General features: G+C 49.2%; 1 protein-coding gene across 1 annotated transcript; it reads right to left on the reverse strand.

Moving 5' to 3' along the window:
• Nucleotides 1-2,244: 2,244 nt before the first annotated feature.
• On the reverse strand, nt 2,245-25,811 carry LOC135531563 (CCR4-NOT transcription complex subunit 4-like; the record flags this gene model as incomplete). Its single annotated transcript, XM_064959571.1, has 3 exons — nt 25,612-25,811; nt 6,522-6,744; nt 2,245-2,442 (listed from the first exon to the last, which is right to left on the reverse strand). Coding segments are annotated over exons 2-3 (348 nt in total), but the record flags the coding sequence as incomplete, so codon positions are not given.
• Nucleotides 25,812-26,789: the final 978 nt, after the last annotated feature.

Below are 26,789 nucleotides of genomic sequence, written 5' to 3' on the forward strand. Positions count from 1 at the left end.
CACGTCGACCAGAGCTCAAGACATCTCTTTGCAGCCTTTGTTTGACCAATGCTCCCTCCCTCCTCTCTCCCTCTCTCTCGCTCTCGCCCTTAAAGACTGAGTGAAACCATTGGCAGCAGCAGCTGTGTGATACTCAAACACCACTATATCAGGCCAGCCAGGAACAACGAGGACAGACATGGGGAAAATGTTGCTGGCCGTGTGCGTACAAACAGCAGAGTGCACGTGATCAGACGGGGTTAAACCGTGATAGGATAGGACAACAGAAAGGTGTTGTCATGTCCACTTCCAACAGCGTCGTAAACTCAGTGTCTTCCTGACACTTCAAAGACACATCATTTTTTATATTTTTTTTTCTGTGAACAGATTAATATTGGTGTCCTGTCTATTTGTGTGGAGGGTTGTTGCTATGACGACCATACGGGACCACGTCGGAACACGCCGTTGTTGTTGTCCTGTACGTACGTTGTTGTTGTTGTCCTGTACGTACGTTGTTGTTGTCCTGTACGTACGTTGTTGTTGTTGTCCTGTACTTACGTTGTTGTTGTGTGGGAAATTAGCAAACAGAAAGGCTGATTCCAGACAAGCCAATTCCAGACCAAATAGCTAGTACACCAGATTCCAGACAAACCAGATTCCAGACAAACCAGATTCCAGACAAACCAGATTCCAGACAAACCAGATTCCAGACAAACCAGATTCCAGACAAGCCGGCTATTTTTCCCCCTAGAGATTTTAGACAAGGTCTTTTATTGTTGTGTTGTTGGGTTCACCAAAACCCTTCTGTTGTACATTATACTACAGAGGAAACTGCTCCAGCTCTCTGTTAATGGAGCTTTTCACAACACTGAATAAATCACCAACTAGTGTGATTCTACATGAGGCTTAGTGATGAAACATCCCTGGGTCATTTATACCCCCGGTGGGGATACAAAGCATATTACCCACAAGCCTTACATTAAATCAAATTGGATTTTTTCACATGCGCTGAATACAACCTTACACTGAAATGCTTACTTACGAGTCCCGAACCAACAATGCAGTTTTAAAAAATGCAGATAAGAATAAGAAATAAATGTAACAAGTAATTAAAGAGCAGCAGTAAAATAACAATAGCGAGACTATAAACAGGGGGAACTGGTACAGAGTCAATGTGCCGGGGCACCGGTTAGTTGAGGTAGTATGGACATGTAGGTAGAGATATTAAAGTGCATAGATGACAGCAACAGAGAGTAGCAGTGGTGTAAAGGGGGGTGGGTTAGGAATGTCGATAGTCTGGGTAGTCATTTAATTACTTTCCATTATAAACTAGCTTTGCCCTATAATCTAATCCTCTGCATATTATATCACACTCCAGTGCCTCCCAGAGTTACCATCAGAGCTGACTGAGTCAATCAATCTCTCTCTCTCTCCCTCCCTCTCCCTCCTTCCCTCTCTCTCCCTCCTTCCCTCCCTCCCTCCTTCCCTCTCCTTCCCTCTCTCCCTCCTTCCCTCTCCCTCCTTCCCTCCCTCCCTCCTTCCCTCTCCCTCCTTCCCTCCCTCCCTCCTTCCTCTCCTTCCCTCTCCCTCCTCCCTCCCCTCCTCCTCTCCCTCCCTCTCTCTCACTCCCTCCCTCTCCCTCCTCTCCCCTCTCCCTTCCCTCCTTCTCCCTCCCTCCCCCTCCCTCCCTCCTCCTCTCCCTCTTCTCCTCTCCTTCCCCCTCCCTCCTCCCCTCCCTCCTCTTCCCTCCCTCCCTCCCTCTCTCCTTCCCTCCCTCCCTCCCCTCCCCTCTCTCTCCCTCTCCTCCCTCTCCCCCCTCCCTCCCTCCCTCTCTCCTTCCCTCCCTCCTTCCCTCCTCCCTCCCCCTCCCTCTTCCCTCCCCTCCCTCCCTCCCTCCTCTCCTTACCTCCTCCCTCCCCCTACCCCCCTCCTCCCTCTCCCCTCCCTCCCCTCCTTCTTCTCCTATCTCCCTCCCTCTCTCCCTCTCCCCCTCCTCCCTCCTTCCTCCCTCTCCCCTCCCTCCCTCTCCCTCCCTCTCTCCTCCCCTCTCTCCTTTCCCTCCCCTCCCTCCTTCCCCTCTCTCTCCTCCCTCCCTCTCTCTCGCTCCCTCCTTCCCTCATTAAGTGAATTTACAGGAAGCAGGGAAGGAAAGGTAGGATAATCTCACAGCAGTCATTGATGACGACGATAATAAACAAATATTCCCTCTGTGTTGTTTTTAGGAGTGTTATTCTCAGATCTCCGGGTGTGTCTCCGTGTTCCTACCTCGGGGTCGGCCAGTCTCTGTGACAGTCCCACTAGAAACACCAGGTTTCTCTGCACCACCCTGACGCTGGCCAGGTGTTTCCTGTTTTCTGTCGTCTTCTGTTTCTTCTCCACCTGTTTGGCCTTCTTCTCATTCTTTATCCTCTGCAGCTCCTCCGCTGACAGGGGGTTGTAGACCGCTGGGTTCTCTGGGTAAGGCTGTTAGAGACAGGAGAGAGAGGGGTTTGTTAGATAAAAGGAAAGGGGTCTGTACACCGCTGAGGCCTCTGGGTAAGGCTGGTACAGAGACAGGAGAGAGAGGGGTCTGTACACCGCTGAGGCCTCTGGGTAAGGCTGTTAGAGAGACAGGAGAGAGAGGGGTCTGTACACCGCTGAGGCCTCTGGGTAAGGCTGTTACAGAGACAGGAGAGAGAGGGGTCTGTACACCGCTGAGGCCTCTGGGTAAGGCTGGTACAGAGACAGGAGAGAGAGGGGTCTGTACACCGCTGAGGCCTCTGGGTAAGGCTGGTACAGAGACAGGAGAGAGAGGGGTATGTACACCGCTGAGGCCTCTGGGTAAGGCTGTTAGAGAGACAGGAGAGAGAGGGGTCTGTACACCGCTGAGGCCTCTGGGTAAGGCTGGTACAGAGACAGGAGAGAGAGGGGTATGTACACCGCTGAGGCCTCTGGGTAAGGCTGGTACAGAGACAGGAGAGAGAGGGGTCTGTACACCGCTGAGGCCTCTGGGTAAGGCTGGTACAGAGACAGGAGAGAGTTTCGTGTTAGATAAAAGGACAGGGATTTGTACACTTCTGTGTAAAGCTGTAGGCAGAGGGGCAGCACGTTACACCGCCCCCTAACTTTCCCAAGATTCCCCGGTTTCCTGTTGTTCCCAGAGCAGGCCATTCCCCAGTTTCCTGTTGTTCCCAGAGCAGGCTATTCCCCAGTTTCCTGTTGTTCCCAGAGCAGGCTATTCCCCAGTTTCCTGTTGTTCCCAGAGCAGGCTATTCCCCAGTTTCCTGTTGTTCCCAGAGCAGGCTATTCCCCAGTTTCCTGTTGTTCCCAGAGCAGGCTATTCCCCAGTTTCCTGTTGTTCCCAGAGCAGGCTATTCCCCAGTTTCCTGTTGTTCCCAGAGCAGGCCATTCCCCGACATCGCCTTTTTGTCGGATGCTACATTTTTGGCCAGTTGCAATTGTAAGTAGGCTTAATTTAAAAAATTACATTTTTACTTTAACTTAACCATATCTTTTTCTATTGTGAAAGATGTTGTGAAGCCTCATAGCCAGTTAAGTTATTTGAAAAAGACCTAATATAACAAGGTAGCTATAATTTCCCAGCAGCAGGCGCTGTCCACCTGTTGATTGCGCTGCGGTTCCAGAGTTCACGTTTCAGCACCACTGAAACGGTCCGCCAGCCTGTTTTATCAACTGGCATTCTCCAGTTTTCTCTCTCCTCAGAAGGAAGTTCCCGACATAAGGCAACTTCCTTCTTAGAAAATTACATTTGGCACTTTTTGAATCTCGGGTCTGAGAGTTTTTTAAATTGTTTTTTATGGGGTTTTTTTGTGGGTTTTTTAATGAAACATATCAAATCATTTGGGGGCTTCGGGGGACCAAATAATATTACCCGCAGGTCAGATTTGGCTCGCGGACCGCCAGTTGGGGAACCCTAGGGTAGGGGATTAGACTAGGGTTTAGGGTAGAATATGGGGTAGGGGGTTAGACTAGGGTTTAGGGTAGAATATGGGGTAGGGGGTTAGACTAGGGTTTAGGGTAGGATATGGGGTAGGGGGTTAGACTAGGGTTTAGGGTAGAATATGGGGTAGGGGATTAGACTAGGGTTTAGGGTAGGATATGGGGTAGGGGATTAGACTAGGGTTTAGGGTAGGATATGGGGTAGGGGATTAGACTAGGGTTTAGGGTAGGATATGGGGTAGGGGGTTAGACTAGGGTTTAGGGTAGGATATGGGGTAGGGGGTTAGACTAGGGTTTAGGGTAGGATATGGGGTAGGGGATTAGACTAGGGTTTAGGGTAGGATATGGGGTAGGGGGTTAGACTAGGGTTTAGGGTAGAATATGGGGTATTTGGTTAGACTAGGGTTTAGGGTAGGATAAGGGGTAGGGGGTTAGACTAGGGTTTAGGGTAGAATATGGGGTAGGGGGTTAGACTAGGATTTAGGGTAGGATATGGGGTAGGGGGTTAGACTAGGGTTTAGGGTAGGATATGGGGTAGGGGGTTAGACTAGGGTTTAGGGTAGAATATGGGGTAGGGGATTAGACTAGGGTTTAGGGTAGGATATGGGGTAGGGGATTAGACTAGGGTTTAGGGTAGAATATGGGGTAGGGTTTAGACTAGGGTTTAGGGTAGAATATGGGGTAGGGGTTAGACTAGGGTTTAGGGTAGGATATGGGGTAGGGGTTAGACTAGGGTTTAGGGTAGAATATGGGGTAGGGGTTAGACTAGGGTTTAGGGTAGGATATGGAGTAGGGGTTAGACTAGGGTTTAGGGTAGGGTTTAGACTAGGGTAGGTTAATAAATTATATGGGGTAGGGGGTTAGACTAGGGAATGGTTTAGGGTAGGATATGGGGTAGGGATTAGACTAGGGCAGGGTTTAAGGTAGGATATGGGGTAGAGGTCAGACTAGGGCAGGGTTTAGGGTAGGATATGGGGTAGGGGTAGACTAGGGTAGGGTTTAGGGTAGGATGTGGGGTAGGGGTTAGACTAGGGTAGGGTTTAGGGTAGGATATGGGGTAGGGGGTAGACTAGGGCAGGGTTTAGGGTAGGACATGGGGTAGGGGAGAGACTAGGGTTTAGGTAGGATATGGGGTAGGGATTAGATTAGGGCAGGGTTTAGGGTAGGATATGGGGTAGGGGTTAGACTAGGGAAGGGTAGGATATGGGGTAGGGGGAAGACTAGGGCAGGGTTTAGGGTAGGATATGGAGTAGGGGTTAGACTAGGGTAGGGTTTAGGGTAGGATATGGGGTAGGGGTTAGACTAGGGCAGGGTTTAGGGTAGGATATGGGGTAGGGAGATTAGACTGGGGAAGGGTAGGATATGGGGTAGGGGTTAGACTAGGGCAGGGTTTAGGGTAGGATATGGGGTAGGGGTTAGACTAGGGCAGGGTTTAGGGTAGGAAATGGGGTAGGGGTTAGACTAGGGCAGGGTTTAGGGTAGGAAATGGGGTAGGGGTTAGACTAGGGCAGGGTTTAGGGTAGGAAATGGGGTAGGGGGTAGACTAGGGAAGGGTAGAATATGGGGTAGGGGTTACACTAGGGCAGGGTAGGATATGGGGTAGGGGTTAGACTAGAGCAGGGTAGGATATTGGGTAGGGGGGTTAGACTAGGGCAGGGTAGGATATTGGGTAGGGGGTTAGACTAGGGCAGGGTTTAGGGTAGGATAGGGGTAGGGATTAGACAAGGGAAGGGTAGGATATGGGGTAAGGGTTAGACTAGGGCAGGGTTTAGGGTAGGAAATGGGGTAGGGGGGTTAGACTAGGGCAGGGTTTAGGGTAGGATATGGGGTAGGGATTTGACTAGGGCAGGGTAGGATATGGGGTAGGGGTTAGACTAGGGCAGGGTTTAGGGTAGGATATAGGGTAGGGGGTTAGACTAGGGCAGGGTTTAGGGTAGGATATGGGGTAGGTGTTGGACTAGGGCAGGGTAGGATATGGGGTAGGGGGGTTAGACTAGGGCAGGGTAGGATATGGGGTAGGGGTTAGACTAGGGCAGGGTAGGATATGGGGTAGGGGTTAGACTAGGGCAGGGTAGGATATGGGGTAGGGGGTAGACTAGGGCAGGTAGGATATGGGGTAGGGATTAGACTAGGGCAGGGTAGGATATGGGGTAGGGGGGTTAGACTAGGGCAGGTAGGATATGGGGTAGGGATTAGACTAGGGCAGGGTAGGATATGGGGTAGGGGGTTAGACTAGGGCAGGGTAGGATATGGGGTAGGGGGGTTAGACTAGGGCAGGGTAGGATATGGGGTAGGGGTTGGACTAGGGCAGGGTAGGATATGGGGTAGGGGGGTTAGACTAGGGCAGGGTTTAGGGTAGGATATGGGGTAGGGGTTAGACTAGGGCAGGGTAGGATAAGGGGGAGGGGTTAGACTAGGGTAGGATATGGGGTAGGGGGGTTAGACTAGGGCAGGGTAGGATATGGGGTAGGGGTTAGACTAGGGCAGGGTAGGATATGGGGTAGGGGGTTAGACTAGGGCAGGGTAGGATATGGGGTAGGGGTTAGACTAGGGCAGGGTTTAGGGTAGGATATGGGGTAGGGGGTTAGACTAGGGTAGCCTACCTTTCTGCAGGCGGGGCAGAGGCCGTTCTCGTCTGTGCGGATGCGGTGCCAGCAGAAGCGACAGATCTGGTAGCCGCAGGTGCAGGGGAAGAAGTGGGCGTCGTCCGTCTCCAGCAGCTCCAAACACAGCGGACACTCCATGGGATCCATATCCTTCACCTCTGGACTGCAGGATATCCGAGACGACGAGGAGAGAGAGACACGTGGCAGAGGGCAGCGCAGGCTGGAAAGAGATGGCATTACAACACTGAACAGATAGTCCCACCAGTGGACGAAGTGTGTCGAATTGGAAACAGGAAATTAGCTTTGAAAGTGTGTCGAATTGGAAACAGGAAATTAGCTTTGAAAGTGTGTCGAATTGGAAACAGGAAATTAGCTTTGAAAGTGTGTCGAATTGGAAACAGGAAATTAGCTTTGAAAAGTGAATTGGAAACAGGAAATTAGCTTTGAAAGTGTGTCGAATTGGAAACAGGAAATTAGCTTTGAAAGTGTCACATTTTCTTTCCGACAAACAAGAGGGATGTGAACAGTTTTGGGGGAAGCATTTTGTCACGAGGTGGACGTTCGTTACTATGTCGATAAACGATCACATCTATCCGAACCGTTGCCACCTAGGAAATTAGTGACCAGACCTTCTCAAATAGTATCTGGTTGAGTACCCCCCCTGGTGTGAGTGTTAACAGTATCTGGTTGAGTACCCCTGGTGTGAGTGTTAACAGTATCTGGTTCAGTACCCCTGGTGTGAGTGTTAACAGTATCTGGTTCAGTACCCCTGGTGTGAGTGTTAACAGTATCTGGTTGAGTACCCCTGGTGTGAGTGTTAACAGTATCTGGTTGAGTACCCCCCCTGGTGTGAGTGTTAACAGTATCTGGTTGAGTACCCCTGGTGTGAGTGTTAACAGTATCTGGTTGAGTACCCCTGGTGTGAGTGTTAACAGTATCTGGTTGAGTACCCCTGGTGTGAGTGTTAACAGTATCTGGTTGAGTACCCCTGGTGTGAGTGTTAACAGTATCTGGTTCTGTACCCCTGGTCTGAGTGTTAACAGTGCTGTACAGAGAACCAATGACCAACAAAATCATACGGACTACACAGCACCGTACAGAGAAACAATCATTGGCTTAAAAGGTCTCTGGTTGACCATGTGTGTGAGTGAGTCTCAACCAACCACAGAGAAAGAAAGGTCCAGCCGTGTGGCCTGTTTTCTGCTCAACCATTTGAGGAATTAAATTGATTTAGTGGTCTAGACCTCGTTAAAACTCTCATGTTCCTCTACCCAGAGAGCCATTGGAGAGGTTGAAACGCAGGCCGATGCTTTAAAGTCTTAAAGGGACCACTACACATAATGAGTTGCAGTTTCTGGTGTTAACCGGCCGAAGCCTCGCGGCGTGCTTTGGTTCGGTTGGCGCCGAGGACCTCATCTACGCCAACCGAACGAGCTCCATACTCCCTTAAAAAGACCTTCACTTGAAAAATGAGGGGGGGGGAAAAACGGCAATAGTACCGTTTGTCCATCTAGAGACGCCGTAGCCAGTATATTCTGACTATTCCTCAAAATAGTCCGAATTAAAATCAGGGAACCTAACTCAAGAAAAAAAAAAAACGGTCAATAATTTTGACATGGAGATCTTGGTCGCCCAATTTTACATCCCAACTCGAAGTTGTGCATTATATCTCATGTCAAAAGAAAATTGCAAGGCGGCGATTCCTCGTTGAAACAAACTTCTCTTTGGCTTCCGACTGCGTCTTGCAGAGAGAGAGAGAGAGAGAACAAATGTGCACAAACATCCCGAAAGAACCCTTGTCAAAAGACCAAAAACACCACAAAATGTCCTAATACATGAAGGAGCGGTTCTGAACTGTTTCAGATGGGAAGACAAGAAGATAGAAAACTAACCAGAGTCTCGTGAGGGTAATAACAGCAGCCTAATTAAAAAACTGCCGTCAACAACATACCCAAAAACGCTACACCCGTACTCATCAACATTCTCGGCAAAGCCAACAGATGACGTCATCTTCACGTGACGACTGACGCCTGAAGAGCTGAGACATTTATAAACTGATAGAGCAAGACATCTGGTGTGACGTGAGGAGTGTTGTGTGTGTCAGGGAAGGTGTGATTCATAAGAACTAAGGGCATTCAGACTACAGGTACACAGTGCCTTGGGAAAGTATTCAGACCCCTTGCCCGTTTCCACCTTTAGTTACGTTTAAAGTCTTATTCTAAAATGGATTGAATCATTTGTCCCTCAGTCTAAACACAATACCCCATAATGACATCGCAACACCCCATAATGACATCGCCACACCCCATAATGACATCGCCACACCCCATAATGACATCGCAACACCCCATAATGACATCGCAACACCCCATAATGACATCGCAACACCCCATAATGACATCGCAACACCCCATAATGACATCACAATACCCCATAATGACAAAGCCAAAAACAGGTATTTAGAAATGTTAGCATAAGTATTCAGACCCTTTGCTATGAGACTGGAAAATGAGCTCGTATGCATCCCGTTTCCATGGATCATCCTTGAGATGTATTCTGCAACTTGATTGTAGTCCACCTGTGGTAAATTCAATTGATTGGACATGATTTGGAAAGGCACACACACCTGTCGATATAAGGTCCCACAGTTGACAGTGCATGTCAGAGCAAAAATCAAGCCATTTATTTTATTTTATTTTACCAGGCAAGTCAGTTAAGAACAAATTCTTATTTTCAATGACGGCCTAGGAACAGTGGTTTAACTGCCTTGTTCAGGGGCAGAACGACAGATTTGTACCTTGTCAGCTCGGGGGTTTGAACTTGCAACCTTCCGGTTACTAGTCCAAAGCTCTAAGCACTAGGCTACCCTGCCGCCCCAGGGGGTCGAAAAATTTGCCTGTAGAGCTCCGAGACAGGATTATGTTGAAGCACAGATCTGGGGAAGGGTACCAAAAAAATGTCTGCATCATTGACGGTCCCCAAGAACACAGTGGCCTCCATCATTCTAAAATGGAAGAAGGTTGGATTTAACTAGACTCTTCCTAGGGCTGGCCGCCCGGACAAACTGAGCAATCAGGGGAGAAGGGCTGTGGTCTGGGAGGTAACAATGAACCCGATGGTCACTCTGACAGAGCTCCAGCGTTCCTCTGTGGAGATGGGAGAACCTTCCAGAAGGACAACCACCTCTGCAGCACTCGACCAATCAGGCCTTTATGGTAGACTGGCCAGACGGAAGTCACTCCTCATTAAAAGGCACATGACAGCCAGCTTGGAATTTGCCAAAAGGCACCTAAAGACTCTCAGACCATGAGAAACAAGATTCTCTGGTCTGATGAAACCAAGATTGAACTCTTTGGCCTGAATGTCAAGTGGCACGTCTAGATGAACCCTGGCACCATCCCTACGGTGAAGCACGGTGGTGGCAGCATCACGCTGTGTGGATATTTTTTCAGCTGCAGGGACTGGGAGACAAGTCAGGACAGAGTGACAGATGAACGCAGCAAAGTTCAGAGAGAGATCCTTGATGAAAACCTGCTCCAGAGCGCTCAAGACCTCAAACTGGGGCGGAGGTTCACCTTCCAACAGGACAACGACCCGAAGCACATAGCAAAGATAATGCATGAGTTGCTTCAGGACAAGTCTCAATGTCCTCGAGTGGCCCAGCCAGAGCCCGGACTTGAACCTGATTGAACATCTCTGGAGAAACCTGAAAATAGCTGTCAGAGCTTGAGAGGATCTGCAGAGAACAATGGGAGAAACTTCCAGAATACAGGTGTGTCACGCTTGTAGCGTCATACCCAAGAAGAATCGAGGATGTAATCGCTGCCAAAGTTGCTTCAACAAAGTACAGAGTAAAGGGTTTGAATACTTGTGTAAATGTGATCTGTTTTTTTTTATAGATATATACATTTGCTAAATAACAGTTTTTGCTTTGTCATTGTGGGGTATTGTGTGTAGAGGGAAAAAGACACATTCATCCATTTTAGAACAAGGCTGTAACGTAACAAAATGTGGAACAAGTCAAGGGGTCTGAATACTTTTCCGAATGCCCAAGTCACTAACACACAGGGACACACAAAGATATGGGGAGAGGAAGAAAGAATCTCTCACACACACACACACACACACACACACACACACACACACACGGAAGGATATAATGAGACCGGCTGAGTCAGAGACACACTGGAAGACTCCCCCAGAGAGGATCATGGGTAAATAACAACTCATCAAGCTCTCATCAGGATGTCTCATCAGAGAGAGAGAGAGAGAGGCACAGCATGCCTGTGTGTAAAAAAAAGCTCTGAATGGATGTGCTGGACAACAACAAGGGCCTTTTACAATCCATCCCCAGACATCTGTCTTTTTAATTGGGAAAGGATCCCCTACTTCTAAAGTGATTTACTCTAACAGTAAGAAATACAACACATACACCACATGACCAACAGTATGAGGACTCAATTCAGTAGGTTCTAGAATGACCTAAATGAATGTGTTCACTCATAGCAACACAGACCATCAACACAGAGTAACGTCAAGACCTCAGTGACCTATAAAATAGCCCATCATACACTACATAACCAACAGTGTGGAAACCTGCTCGTCCAATGATCTCATTCCAAAATCATGGCCATTAATACGGAGTTGGTCCCTCCCCCTTGCTGCTTTAAAAGCCTCCACTCTTCTGGGAAGGCTTTCCACTAGATGTTGGAACATTGCTGCTATAACAGCCTCCACTCTTCTGGGAAGGCTTTCCACTAGATGTAGGAACATTGCTGCAGGGGGACTTGCTTCCATTCAGCCAGAAGAGCATTAGTGAAGTCGGCCACTGATGTTGGGGGTGATTAGGCCTGTCTTGCAGTCAGCGTTCTAAATCATCACGAAGGTGTTCGATTTGGTTGAGGTCAGGGCTCTGTGCAGGTCAGTCAAGTTCATCCACACTCATCTTGACAAACCATTTCTGTATGGACCTCGCTTTGTGCACGGGGACAGTGTCATGCTGAAACAGGAAAGAGTCTAACCCAAACTGTCGCCACAAAGTTGGAAGCACAGAATAATCTAGAATGTCATTGTACGCTGTCGCGTTAAGATTTCCCTTCACTGGAACTTAGGGGCCGGAAACACAAAAAACTCCACCAAACTTTACAGTTGGCACTATGCATTAAGCAGGTAGCGTTATCCTGGCATCCGTTAAATCCAGATTAGTCCGTCGGATGTTGAAGCAGGACTCATCACTCCACAGAACTATGTGCTCGATTTTATACTGAATTAGCTGCATCCACTCATTTGAAGGGGTGTCCACATACTTTTCTATATAAATTGTAGGCCTTAAGGGAAAATAACCAATTTCACTCCATGTTTCATGCTTAGAGATGCATTTTATTTTGTTATTTCCAGGACAACATATTGGTTAGCAAAGCCTTCACTGTTTTCTCCTCAAACTTTAAAATATCCTTTTTGTTTTACAAAACAATGGTCTCTCGAGGATGCTTAGGCTGACACCTGGGCCTGCATGACTATCAACAAGAGTCCTGGAGCAAAGACCTGGTGACACTGACCAAGGTTCAACTCAGTTCAATTCTGTTCTGGTTCTCACAGAGAGAGAATGTCTCTTCAGGCTGAGAGACACACACACACACACACACACACACACACACACACACACACACACACACACACACACGGGGTAGAGGAAGGGGGAGTCTAAAAATACACTGTCCCATCCCCAGCCCGGAGAGAGGAGGAGGAGCCAGCTCCCATCCCCAGCCCGGAGAGAGGAGGAGGAGGAGCCAGCTCCCATCCCCAGCCCGGAGAGAGGAGGAGGAGGAGCCAGCTCCCATCCCCAGCCCGGAGAGAGGAGGAGCCAGCTCCCATCCCCAGCCCGGAGAGAGGAGGAGGAGGAGCCAGCTCCCATCCCCAGCCCGGAGAGAGGAGGAGGAGGAGCCAGCTCCCATCCCCAGCCCGGAGAGAGGAGGAGGAGCCAGCTCCCATCCCCAGCCCGGAGAGAGAAGGAGCCAGCTCCCATCCCCAGCCCGGAGAGAGAGGAGCTCCCATCCCATCCCCAGCCCGGAGAGAGGAGGAGGAGCCAGCTCCCATCCCCAGCCCGGGAGAGAGGAGGAGGAGCCAGCTCCCATCCCCAGCCCGGAGAGAGGAGGAGGAGCCAGCTCCCATCCCCAGCCCGGGAGAGAGGAGGAGGAGCCAGCTCCCATCCCCAGCCCGGAGAGAGGAGGAGGAGCCAGCTCCCATCCCCAGCCCGGAGAGAGGAGGAGGAGCCAGCTCCCATCCCCAGCCCGGAGAGAGGAGGAGGAGCCAGCTCCCATCCCCAGCCCGGAGAGAGGAGGAGGAGCCAGCTCCCATCCCCAGCCCGGAGAGAGGAGGAGGAGCCAGCTCCCATCCCCAGCCCGGAGAGAGGAGGAGGAGCCAGCTCCCATCCCCAGCCCGGGAGAGAGGAGGAGGAGCCAGCTCCCATCCCCAGCCCGGAGAGAGGAGGAGGAGCCAGCTCCCATCCCCAGCCCGGAGAGAGGAGGAGGAGCCAGCTCCCATCCCCAGCCCGGAGAGGAGGAGGAGGAGCAGCTCCCATCCCCAGCCCGGAGAGAGGAGGAGGAGGAGCCAGCTCCCATCCCCAGCCCGGAGAGAGAGGAGGAGGAGCCAGCTCCCATCCCCAGCCCGGAGAGAGGAGGAGGAGCCAGCTCCCATCCCCAGCCCGGAGAGAGGAGGAGGAGCCAGCTCCCATCCCCAGCCCGGGAGAGAGGAGGAGGAGCCAGCTCCCATCCCCAGCCCGGAGAGAGAGGAGGAGGAGCCAGCTCCCATCCCCAGCCCGGGAGAGAGGAGGAGCCAGCTCCCATCCCCAGCCCGGAGAGGAGGAGGAGCCAGCTCCCATCCCCAGCCCGGAGAGAGGAGGAGGAGCCAGCTCCCATCCCCAGCCCGGAGAGAGGAGGAGGAGGAGGCAGCTCCCATCCCCAGCCCGGAGAGAGGAGGAGGAGGAGGCAGCTCCCATCCCCAGCCCGGAGAGAGGAGGAGGAGCCAGCTCCCATCCCCAGCCCGGAGAGAGGAGGAGGAGCCAGCTCCCATCCCCAGCCCGGAGAGAGGAGGAGGAGCCAGCTCCCATCCCCAGCCCGGAGAGAGGAGGAGGAGCCAGCTCCCATCCCCAGCCCGGAGAGAGGAGGAGGAGCCAGCTCCCATCCCCAGCCCGGAGAGAGGAGGAGGAGCCAGCTCCCATCCCCAGCCCGGGAGAGAGGAGGAGGAGCCAGCTCCCATCCCCAGCCCGGAGAGAGAGGAGGAGGAGCCAGCTCCCATCCCCAGCCCGGAGGAGGAGGAGGAGCCAGCTCCCATCCCCAGGAATGAGGAGGAGGAGCCCTTCCCATCCCCTCCCTTCTTCTCCCTGCCTGCTCGACATGGAAGGAGCCAGTCAGCCAGCCCGGAGAGAGGAGGGGTCGACCCCGTCATGCAGCCCAAATAGAGCCTATTCCCATCCCCAGCACTAGAGGAGACCAGAGCCCTCCCATTCCCTATAGGAGTACAGCTCCCATCCCCAGCCCAGGGCCCTATTCCCTATATAGTACACTACTATAGTGAAGGGAAACAGAGCCCTATTCCCTATATAGTACACTACTATAGACCAGAGCCCTATTCCTCCTAGCCTGCTAGTACACTACTATAGACCAGAGCCCTATTCTATATAGTGCACTACTATAGACCAGAGCCCTATTCCCTATATAGTACACTACTTTAGACCAGAACCCTATTCCCTATATAGTGCACTACTATAGACCAGAGCCCTATTGCCTATATAGTGCACTACTATAGACCAGAGCCCTATTCCCTATATTGTGCACTACTTTAGACCAGAGCCCTATTCCCTACATCGTGCACTACTTTAGACCAGAGCCCTCTTCCCTATATAGTGCACTACTATAGACCAGAGCCCTATTCCCTATATAGTGCACTACTTTAGACCAGAGCCCTATTCCCTATATAGTACACTACTTTAGACCAGAGCACTATTCCCTATATAGTGCACTACTATAGACCAGAGCCCTGTGAACCCTGGTGATAAAGTAGCGCACTATAAAGAGAGTAGGGTGCCATTTGGGGGACAACGCCACTGGACACAGGCCAGAGGTGGGGTATCCGAGGGGGCCCTACCCTGATTGGATGGGTGATAGGCCTGCAGAGTGGAGCTGATCTGACTCACGCTCCTGCAACGTGACCAGTATGAAATTAGAAAACAGCCACGGGGGCATATTACATTTTATCCTCCCAGTTAAGTTACTGTACAGGAGCTGCCAGAGCCCGTCAGTCAGCCAGGAGCTGCCAGAGCAGTCAGTCAGCCAGGAGCTGCCAGAGCCCGTCAGTCAGCCAGGAGCTGCCAGAGCCCGTCAGTCAGCCAGGAGCTGCCAGAGCAGTCAGTCAGCCAGGAGCTGCCAGAGCAGTCAGTCGGCCAGGAGCTGCCAGAGCAGTCAGTCGGCCAGGAGCTGCCAGAGCAGTCAGTCAGCCAGGAGCTGCCAGAGCCGTCAGTCGGCCAGGAGCTGCCAGAGCAGTCAGTCAGCCAGGAGCTGCCAGAGCCCGTCAGTCAGCCAGGAGCTGCCAGAGCAGTCAGTCAGCCAGGAGCTGCCAGAGCCCGTCAGTCAGCCAGGAGCTGCCAGAGCCGTCAGTCAGCCAGGAGCTGCCAGAGCCGTCAGTCGGCCAGGAGCTGCCAGAGCCGTCAGTCAGCCAGGAGCTGCCAGAGCCCGTCAGTCAGCCAGGAGCTGCCAGAGCCGTCAGTCAGCCAGGAGCTGCCAGAGCCCGTCAGTCGGCCAGGAGCTGCCAGAGCAGTCAGTCAGCCAGGAGCTGCCAGAGCCGTCAGTCAGCCAGGAGCTGCCAGAGCCGTCAGTCAGCCAGGAGCTGCCAGAGCCGTCAGTCAGCCAGGAGCTGCCAGAGCCGTCAGTCAGCCAGGAGCTGCCAGAGCCCGTCAGTCAGCCAGGAGCTGCCAGAGCCGTCAGTCAGCCAGGAGCTGCCAGAGCCGTCAGTCAGCCAGGAGCTGCCAGAGCAGTCAGTCGGCCAGGAGCTGCCAGAGCCGTCAGTCAGCCAGGAGCTGCCAGAGCCGTCAGTCAGCCAGGAGCTGCCAGAGCCGTCAGTCAGCCAGGAGCTGCCAGAGCAGTCAGTCAGCCAGGAGCTGCCAGAGCCCGTCAGTCAGCCAGGAGCTGCCAGAGCAGTCAGTCGGCCAGGAGCTGCCAGAGCCGTCAGTCGGCCAGGAGCTGCCAGAGCCGTCAGTCGGCCAGGAGCTGCCAGAGCCGTCAGTCGGCCAGGAGCTGCCAGAGCCGTCAGTCAGCCAGGAGCTGCCAGAGCCGTCAGTCAGCCAGGAGCTGCCAGAGCCGTCAGTCAGCCAGGAGCTGCCAGAGCCGTCAGTCAGCCAGGAGCTGCCAGAGCCGTCAGTCAGCCAGGAGCTGCCAGAGCCGTCAGTCAGCCAGGAGCTGCCAGAGCCGTCAGTCAGCCAGGAGCTGCCAGAGCCGTCAGTCAGCCAGGAGCTGCCAGAGCAGTCAGTCAGCCAGGAGCTGCCAGAGCCCGTCAGTCAGCCAGGAGCTGCCAGAGCCGTCAGTCAGCCAGGAGCTGCCAGAGCCGTCAGTCAGCCAGGAGCTGCCAGAGCCGTCAGTCAGCACATTTTATCCTCCCAGGTAAGTTACTGTACGGCGTTGATACTCGGGCTCTGGTTTCCCAGGATGCCGTCACGGTAAGATCTGTCTGGCTACGGAGGGAAGCACAACTGTGGACGTTCATACCAGGGGGCGTAGAGTGGAGTCTGCACCATATACTCTCACTAGTGGGGTCCCCCAGGGCTCGGTTCTAGGCCCTCTCCTCTTCTCTCTGTAGACCAAGTCACTCTGCTCAACTCAAGGTCTCTCAGATTATTGCATTGACACTCCACTACTCTTCCACATTCATTCAACATTTTTTTATTTTTTTACTATTTCTCTCAAAAAACTTTTGGATGTTGTCCCATACAATAACCTGTACTCTTTACTTTTGCGCCAAAAAAAAAAGAAAAATATTTTAGGGACCCGACTGCAGTTTCCCTGCGACAACAATTCGCTGCCTGCACGCACACGCCCGACGAGCATCACCACCCTGGATGGTTCCGACCCAGAATATGTGGACATCTATAAGTACCTAGGTGTCTGGCTAGACTGCAAACTCTCCTTCCACACTCATATCAAACATCTCCAATCCAAAATCAAATCTCGAGTCGGCATTCTATTTCGCAACAAAGCCTCCTTCACTCACGCCGCAAAACTTACCCTAGTAAAACTGACTATACTACCGATCCTCGACTTCGGTGATGTCATCTACAAAATAGCTTCCAACACTCTATTCAGCAAACTGGATGCAGTTTATCACAGTGCCATCCCTTTTGGAACTAAAGCACCTTATACCACCCACCACTGCGACCTGTATGCTCTAGTCGGCTGGCCCTCGCTACATGTTCGTCGCCAGACCCACTGGCTCCAGGTCATCTACAAGTCTATGCTAGGTAAAGCTCCGCCTTATCTCAGATCACTGGTCACGATGGCAACACCCACCCGTAGCATGCGCTCCAGCAGGTGTATCTCACTGATCATCCCTAAAGCCAAAACCTAATTTGGCCACCTTTCCTTCCAGTTCTCTGCTGCCTGCGACTAGAACGAATTGCAAAAATCTCTGAAGTTGGAGACTTTAATCTCCCTCACCAACTTTAAACATCTGCTATCTGAGCAGCTAACCGATCGCTGCAGCTGTACATAGTCCATCTGTAAATAGCCCACCCATTTTACCTACCTCATACCCATACTATTTTTATTTTATTTACTTTTCTGCTCTTTTGCACACCAGCATCTCTACTTGCACATCATCATCTGCTCATTTATCACTCCAGTGTTAATCTGCTAAATTGTAATTATTCACTCCTATGGTCTATTTATTGCCTACCTCCTCGTGCCTTTTGCACACAATGTATATAGATTATTTTTTTCTACTGTGTTATTGACTTGTTTATTGTTGATTGTTTACTCCATGTGTAACTCTGTGTTGCTGTCTGTTCACACTGCTATGCTTTATCTTGGCCAGGTCGCAGTTGCAAATGAGAACTTGTTCTCAACTAGCCTACCTGGTTAAATAAAGGTGAAATAAAAATAAAAATAGAATAAATACATTTGAAAAACTAGGGGTCGCCACCCCACCTTTGAATACCACTGCATTATAACATCAGCAGAGTGACATACCACTGCATTATAACATCAGCAGAGTGACATACCACTGCATTATAACATCAGCAGAGTGACATACCACTGCTCTATAACATCAGTAGAGTGTGACATACCACTGCTCTATAACATCAGCAGAGTGTGACATACCACTGCTCTATAACATCAGCAAAGTGACATACCACTGCTCTATAACATCAGCCAAGTGTGACATACCACTGCTCCATAACATCATCAGTGTGACATACCACTGCTCTATAACATCAGCAGAGTGTGACATACCACTGCTCGATAACATCAGCAGAGTGTGACATACCACTGCTCGATAACATTAGCAGAGTGTGACATACCACTGCTCTATAACATCAGCAGAGTGTGACATACCACTGCTCTATAACATCAGCAGAGTGTGACATACCACTGCTCTATAACATCAGCAGAGTGACATACCACTGCTCTATAACATCAGCAGAGTGACATACCACTGCTCTATAACATCAGCAGAGTGACATACCACTGCTCTATAACATCAGCAGAGTGACATACCACTGCTCTATAACATCAGCAGAGTGACATACCACTGCTCTATAACATCAGCAGAGTGACATACTACTGCTCTATAACATAACATACCACAGCATTATAACATCAGTAGAGTGACACTGCTCTATAACATCAGTAGAGTGCTCATTATAACATCAGTAGAGTGACATACCACTGCTCTATAACATCAGCAGAGTGACATACCACTGCTCTATAACATCAGCAGAGTGACATACCACTGCATTATAACATCAGCTGACATACCACTCTATAACATCAGTGACATACCACTGCTCTATAACATCAGTAGAGTGACATACCACTGCTCTATAACATCAGCAGAGTGACATACCACTGCATTATAACATCAGCAGAGTGACATACCACTGCTCTATAACATCAGCAGAGTGACATACCACTGCTCTATAACATCAGTAGAGTGTGACATACCACTGCTCTATAACATCAACAGAGTGTGACATACCACTGCTCTATAACATCAGCAGAGTGTGACATACCACTGCTCTATAACATCAGCAGAGTGTGACATACCACTGCTCTATAACATTGACATACCACTGCTCTATAACATCAGAGTGACATACCACTGCTCTATAACATCACCAGTGTGACATACCACTGCTCTATAACATCAGTAGAGTGACATACCACTGCTCTATAACATCACCAGAGTGACATACCACTGCTCTATAACATCAGCAGAGTGACATACCACTGCTCTATAACATCAGCAGAGTGACATACCACTGCTCTATAACATCAGCAGAGTGACATACCACTGCTCTATAACATCACCAGAGTGACATACCACTGCTCTATAACATCAGTAGTGACATAGCACTGCTCTATAACATCAGCAGAGTGACATACCACTGCTCTATAACATCAGTAGAGTGACATACCACAGCATTATAACATCAGTAGAGTGACATACCACTGCATTATAACATCAGTAGAGTGACATACAACTGCTCTATAACATCAGTAGAGTGACATACCACTGCTCTATAACATCAGTAGAGTGACATACCACTGCTCTATAACATCAGTAGAGTGACATACCACTGCTCTATAACATCACCAGAGTGACATACCACTGCTCTATAACATCAGTAGTGACATACCACTGCATTATAACATCAGTAGAGTGACATACCACTGCTCTATAACATCAGTAGAGTGACATACCACATCAGTAGTGACATACCACTGCATTATAACATCAGTAGAGTGACATACCACTGCTCTATAACATCAGTAGAGTGACATACCACTGCTCCATAACATCAGTAGAGACATACCACTGCATTATAACATCAGCAGAGTGACATACAACTGCTCTATAACATCAGCAGAGTGACATACCACTGCTCTATAACATCAGTAGTGACATACCACTGCTCTATAACATCAGTAGAGTGACATACCACTGCTCTATAACATCAGCAGAGTGACATATCACTGCTCTATAACATCAGTAGAGTGACATACCACTGCTCTATAACATCAGTAGAGTGACATACCACTGCTCTATAACATCAGTAGTGACATAGCACTGCTCTATAACATCAGCAGAGTGACATACCACTGCTCTATAACATCACCAGTGTGACATACCACAGCATTATAACATCAGCAGAGTGACATACCACTGCTCTATAACATCAGTAGAGTGACATACCACTGCTCTATAACATCAGCAGAGTGACATATCACTGCTCTATAACATCAGTAGAGTGACATACCACTGCTCTATAACATCAGTAGAGTGACATACCACTGCTCTATAACATCAGTAGTGACATAGCACTGCTCTATAACATCAGCAGAGTGACATACCACTGCTCTATAACATCACCAGTGTGACATACCACAGCATTATAACATCAGTAGAGTGACATATCACTGCATTATAACATCAGTAGAGTGACATACAACTGCTCTATAACATCAGTAGAGTGACATACCACTGCTCTATAACATCAGTAGAGTGACATACCACTGCTCTATAACATCAGTAGAGTGACATACCACTGCTCTATAACATCACCAGAGTGACATACCACTGCTCTATAACATCAGTAGTGACATACCACTGCATTATAACATCAGTAGAGTGACATACCACTGCTCTATAACATCAGTAGAGTGACATACCACTGCTCTATAACATCAGTAGTGACATACCACTGCATTATAACATCAGTAGAGTGACATACCACTGCTCTATAACATCAGTAGTGACATACCACTGCATTATAACATCAGTAGAGTGACATACCACTGCTCTATAACATCAGTAGAGTGACATACCACTGCTCTATAACATCAGTAGAGAGACATACCACTGCATTATAACATCAGCAGAGTGACATACAACTGCTCTATAACATCAGCAGAGTGACATACCACTGCTCTATAACATCAGTAGAGTGACATACCACTGCTCTATAACATCAGTAGAGTGACATACCACTGCTCTATAACATCAGCAGAGTGACATATCACTGCTCTATAACATCAGTAGAGTGACATACCACTGCTCTATAACATCAGTAGAGTGACATACCACTGCTCTATAACATCAGCAGAGTGACATACCACTGCTCTATAACATCAGTAGAGTGACATACCACTGCTCTATAACATCACCAGTGTGACATACCAGTCACCAGTGTGACATACCACTGCTCTATAACATCAGTAGAGTGACATACCACTGCTCTATAACATCAGTAGAGTGACATACCACTGCTCTATAACATCAGCAGAGTGACATACCACTGCTCTATAACATCAGTAGAGTGACATACCACTGCTCTATAACATCACCAGTGTGACATACCACTGCTCTATAACGTCACCAGTGTGACATACCACTGCTCTATAACATCAGCAGAGTGACATACCACTGCTCTATAACATCAGCAGAGTGACATACCACTGCATTATAACATCAGCAGAGTGACATACCACTGCTCTATAACATCAGTAGAGAGACATACCACTGCTCTATAACATCAGCAGAGTGACATACCACTGCTCTATAACATCAGTAGTGACATACCATCTATAACATCAGTAGAGTGACATACCACTGCTCTATAACATCAGTAGTGACATACCACTGCTCTATATAACATCAGCAGAGTGACATACCACTGCTCTATAACATCACCAGAGTGACATACCACTGCTCTATAACATCAGCAGAGTGACATACCACTGCTCTATAACATCAGCAGTGTGACATACCACTGCTCTATAACATCAGCAGAGTGTGACATACCACTGCTCTATAACATCAGCAGAGTGTGACATACCACTGCTCTATAACATCAGCAGAGTGACATACCACTGCATTATAACATCAGACTTTTCCTCACACAGGAAGTGGCCCAGGTCCTAACCCAGGTCCTAACCCAGGCCCTAACCCAGGCACTAACCCAGGCACTAACCCAGGCACTAACCCAGGCACTAACCCAGGCACTAACCCAGGCACTAACCCAGGCACTAACCCAGGCACTAACACAGGCACTAACACAGGCACTAACACAGGCACTTGTCATCTCCAGTTTAAACTGCTGCAACTCTGTTTTCTGGGCTCCCCGATGAGCCATCAAACCCCTGTAACTTATCCAGAATGTTTTTATTTTATCTTTATTTATTTAACTAGGCAATTCTAATTTTCAATGACGGCCTAGGAAGAGTGGGTTAACTGCCTTGTTCAGGGGCAGAACAACAGATTTGTACCTTGTCAGCTCGGGATTTGACCCAGCAACCTTTCAGGAGCACAACGCTCTAACCACTAGGATACCTGCCGTCCCTACGCTCTAACCACTAGGCTACCTTCCCTACGCTCTAACCACTAGGCTACCTGCCGTCCCTACCCTAACCACTAGGCTACCTAACGCTCAACCACTAGGCTACCTGCCGTCCCTACGCTCTAACCACTAGGCTACCTGCCACCCAACAATGAATGACACAGCCCGCCTGGTCGTCCAACCTTCCTAAATCCTCCCGTGTCACCTCGCTCCTCCGCAACACTCCACTGGCTTCCAGTCGAAGCTTGCATCATCTTCAACACCATGGTGTCAAGAGGAACTGCCCATCCCTACCTTCAGGCTATGATCAAACCCTACACCCCAACCTGAGCACTCCGTCCTGCCACCCCGAGGCTCTTGGCCCTAACTACCTTCAGGCTATGATCAAACCCTACACCCCAACCTGAGCACTCCGTCCTGCCACCCCGAGGCTCTTGGCCCTAACTACCTTCAGGCTATGATCAAACCCTACACCCCAACCTGAGCACTCCGTCCTGCCGAGGCTCTTGGCCCTAACTACCTTCAGGGATCAAAACCCTACACCCCAACCTGAGCACTCCGTCCTGCCACCCCGAGGCTCTTGGCCCTAACTACCTTCAGGCTATGATCAAACCCTACACCCCAACCTGAGCACTCCGTCCTGCCACCCCGAGGCTCTTGGCCCTAACTACCTTCAGGCTATGATCAAATCAAACCCTGCCACCCCACCCCAACCTCAGGAGATCAAACCCTACACCCCAACCTGAGCACTCCGTCCTGCCACCCCGAGGCTCTTGGCCCTAACTACCTTCAGGCTATGATCAAACCCTACACCCCAACCTGAGCTCTCCGTCCTGCCACCCCGAGGCTCTTGGCCCTAACTACCTTCAGGCTATGATCAAACCCTACACCCCAACCTGAGCACTCCGTCCTGCCACCCCGAGGCTCTTGGCCCTAACTACCTTCAGGCTATGATCAAACCCTACACCCCAACCTGAGCACTCCGTCCTGCCACCCCGAGGCTCTTGGCCCTAACTACCTTCAGGCTATGATCAAACCCTACACCCCAACCTGAGCACTCTTGTCCTGCCACCTGAGGCTCTTGGCCCTAACTACCTTCAGGCTATGATCAAACCCTACACAACCCCAACCTGAGCACCTCCGTCCTGCCACCCCGAGGCTCTTGGCCCTAACTACCTTCAGGCTATGATCAAACCCTACACCCCAACCTGAGCTAGGCCACCCCTAGGCTCTTGGCCCTAACTACCTTCAGGCTATGATCAAACCCTACACCCCAACCTGAGCTCTCCGTCCTGCCACCCCGAGGCTCTTGGCCCTAACTACCTTCAGGCTATGATCAAACCCTACACCCCAACCTGAGCACTCTGTCCTACCACCCCGAGGCTCTTGGCCCTAACTACCTTCAGGCTATGATCAAACCCTACACCCCAACCACCCCACCCCGAGGCTCTTGGCCCTAACTCCTGATCAAACCCTACACCCCAACCTGAGCACTCCGTCCTGCCACCCCAGGCTCTTGGCACTCCGTCCTGATCAAACCCTACACCCCAACCCACGCCTGCCACAGTCGTCTTGGTCTCTTGGGCCTCCCAACTAGGGCTGGGAAATATGGCCTAAAAATCATATCTTGCTTTTTTCAAATTTATGGGCGATTCACAAACAAATAAATAAACAAATAAATAAATATATATATATACACACACACACATACACACCAGCTTGGTTCACAAGTTTCTAAACCATCTTTGGTATAGTTTCACCATAATATTTACATTGAGGAAGGGTGATCATAATCATTATATTTCCTGTAGTACCGTCCACCTCCCATGGTCTGTTCTGGACTTAAGACTGCGAAGAAACCTCTGGTGGCATGTCTTGTGGGGGTATGCATGTCCGAGCTATGTGCTCTTTGTTTAACAAACAGACAGCTCGGTGCTTTCAACCTCTCACTAATTCAAATAGTGATGAAGTCAATCTCTACTTTGAGCCAGGAGAGATTGACATATTATTAATGTTTGCTCTCTGTCTACATCCGAGGGCCAGCCGTGCTGCCCTGTTCTGAGCTAATTGCAATTTTCCAAGGCCCTGGAGGATTAGGGCCTTGGAAAAACCACCATGCAGAGAAGATGGACGGAATCCAAACATTAAAACAGAATTGAACAATATTCAGTAAAGTTTATCATAAGACATGAACAGAATGCTTCAGTGATTCGTATTTCCTGCAACTTTCTGAACAGGCAACGAGATCCCCTGTGTGTATGTGCCGGTCTACCACTTTGTGTAGACGTTAGCAAAGATGCTAATAAAAACAGTCTTCTGGTAGATGGCAAGGCTTACACAAAAACTTTCTCAATTAAATGTTAACTACAATGTAGCCTATTGCCTACCTGGCAGAATGATATCTTGATTATTTACAAACTCTACCATCATGTGCGCTACAAAAACACTGCTAACCAACAACCTCTGTAACTGTTTTAAAGTCACCATTGGCCTCATGGTGAATCTCTGAGCGGTTTCCTTCCTCTCCGGCAACTTAGTTAGAAAGGACGTCTATCTTTGTAGTGACTGGATGTATTGATACACCACCACCAGAGTGTAATTAATACATTCACTTTGCTCAAAGGGATATTCAATGTCTTTTTTTCTTCCCCATCTAACAAGCTCCCTGGTCTTTGTGGTTGAATCTGTGTTTGAAAAACATTGCGGAACCTTAAAGATAATTGTATGTGTGGGGTACAGAGATGAGGTAGTCATTCAGAAATCATGTTAAACACTATTGTACACAGTGAGTCCATGCAACTTGTGACTCAACTCAATACCATTCTAATACATCTGTAAAGACTTGTAAAAAAAAACATAATTCCACTTTGACATTACTTTACGGGGTATTGTGTGTAGGCCAGTAACAAACTAATCTAAATGTTATGAATTTTCAATTCTGGGTGTAACAACAAAATGTGATAAAACTGACGTGGTGTGAACACTTTAAATAAGCCGGTCAAGTGACGCGAATGTAGCTAGCTAGCGCTAGCATATGAAGCTAGCAACTCTCTGTAGACAAACCAACAATAATAAATATAACTGAACTCTAATGACATTCTAAAATACTATTTTCATATTATAAACAAAAACACTACACTACTTTTAGACGTATAAAACAGGTTTTCAAACGAGAAAGAAGTGTCAGGTTTGCTATCTGTTAGCTAGCTAGGTTTAGCATTAGCAAAGGAAAACCGTTCAACACTGACAGTGCGGCCTATCCCTTCCCGGCAAAGCCTGGGACTTTCCTACTCAGATTGGCCCCCAAGACCTGCAAGCATTTTGGGCGAACCTTTTGACTTTTCCCACTGCTCTTATAACATTAACTTCGAAGACAGGGGTAGGATATTTGTGAATTATGGGTTTGTGCTCCATCCCAATTTACTTTTGTAATCATTGCAAGCTATCTGGCGCTAGTTTCAGGCGAGAGTTTGAGTTACTCACCCTGTCTATTTTTGCTGGGATTTCTCTCCAGGGGATATCCAGACCAAACTGGGGCAGGGATTGATACTATTTCTGAGCTTGCAACTGTATTTCAGTCAGCGTTTATATTCAATTCTCGTTGTCCCTCTTGAGAAAACGCCTTGCTTTTTCTCTTTCAGCCTCTGTGTAATGATAGCGGTACCTTCTCTTCTTCTTCGTGTTGGTCTGACAGATTAGAGGCTTTGTTGCGTATTACTGCCTTTCACAGGTCGGAGTGTGAATTACAAGTTTTGTTCAAATCAAATCAAATTGTATCGGTCACATACACATATTTAGCAGATGTTATTGCAGGTGTGGCGAAATGATTGTGTTCCTAGCTCCAGCAGTGCAGTAGTATCCCCTTCACAAAAAACGATAAAGGGGAATGGGATTTCTTTTTAAATTGCATCACAATCTAACCCTACCACATGAGGCTGATGAGGGGAGGATGGCTCCTTCGGCTACGACGAGATCCTACAAAAGGATTACGGCCTGGGGGGCGGGGCTGGATCCCCTTCTCTCATAACCCCATGTAGTTCTTCTGCACTAAAAGCTCTGACGCCCAATAACGTATCTGCTGCTGATACCACTTGATCAACCTTCTGCGATTTCCATTCCATCTGTGTGGTACAATTAATGACCATAGAAATAAAAACTCAAGAAATCATACCTTACTAAAACTCATTCTCTCTGTCTCTTTCTCTCTCTCTTCAGGCCTACTCACTGACGGTATCCCAGTGGAATCACTCAACCTTGGGCTATCCTTTAGTCTCTTCACTGCCTCAGCATATGAAACTTTCTTCCCCACTCGAAACTGGCAATCTCAACCTGTCTGTGTCTCACAGGGCACTTCGCATCCCCAGCTGCAGTTAACACACAGTGCTTTTTTCTATCCCAACTCTATCCCAACTTTACACTCCCTCTGACCATGCCCTCCTGCACATCTCCCTTTTACACAATGCTGCAACATGTCTGAATCCTTGGCACCTAAAGCACCGTAGCGGGTTCGGAACATGGGCCCTCACAGAATATCAAATATAACCTAACCTGACCTTTTTAGGTGGAAACTCTGTGTCAAAGCTAACAAAACAGACAGTGAATTGCCACCGGGGCTACATCTCATCAAACGGCGGGCGTCACAAATACCAGCAATATTGTTT

Source organism: Oncorhynchus masou, unplaced genomic scaffold, assembly GCF_036934945.1.
Source record: "Oncorhynchus masou masou isolate Uvic2021 unplaced genomic scaffold, UVic_Omas_1.1 unplaced_scaffold_1645, whole genome shotgun sequence".
NCBI lineage: Eukaryota > Metazoa > Chordata > Actinopteri > Salmoniformes > Salmonidae > Oncorhynchus > Oncorhynchus masou.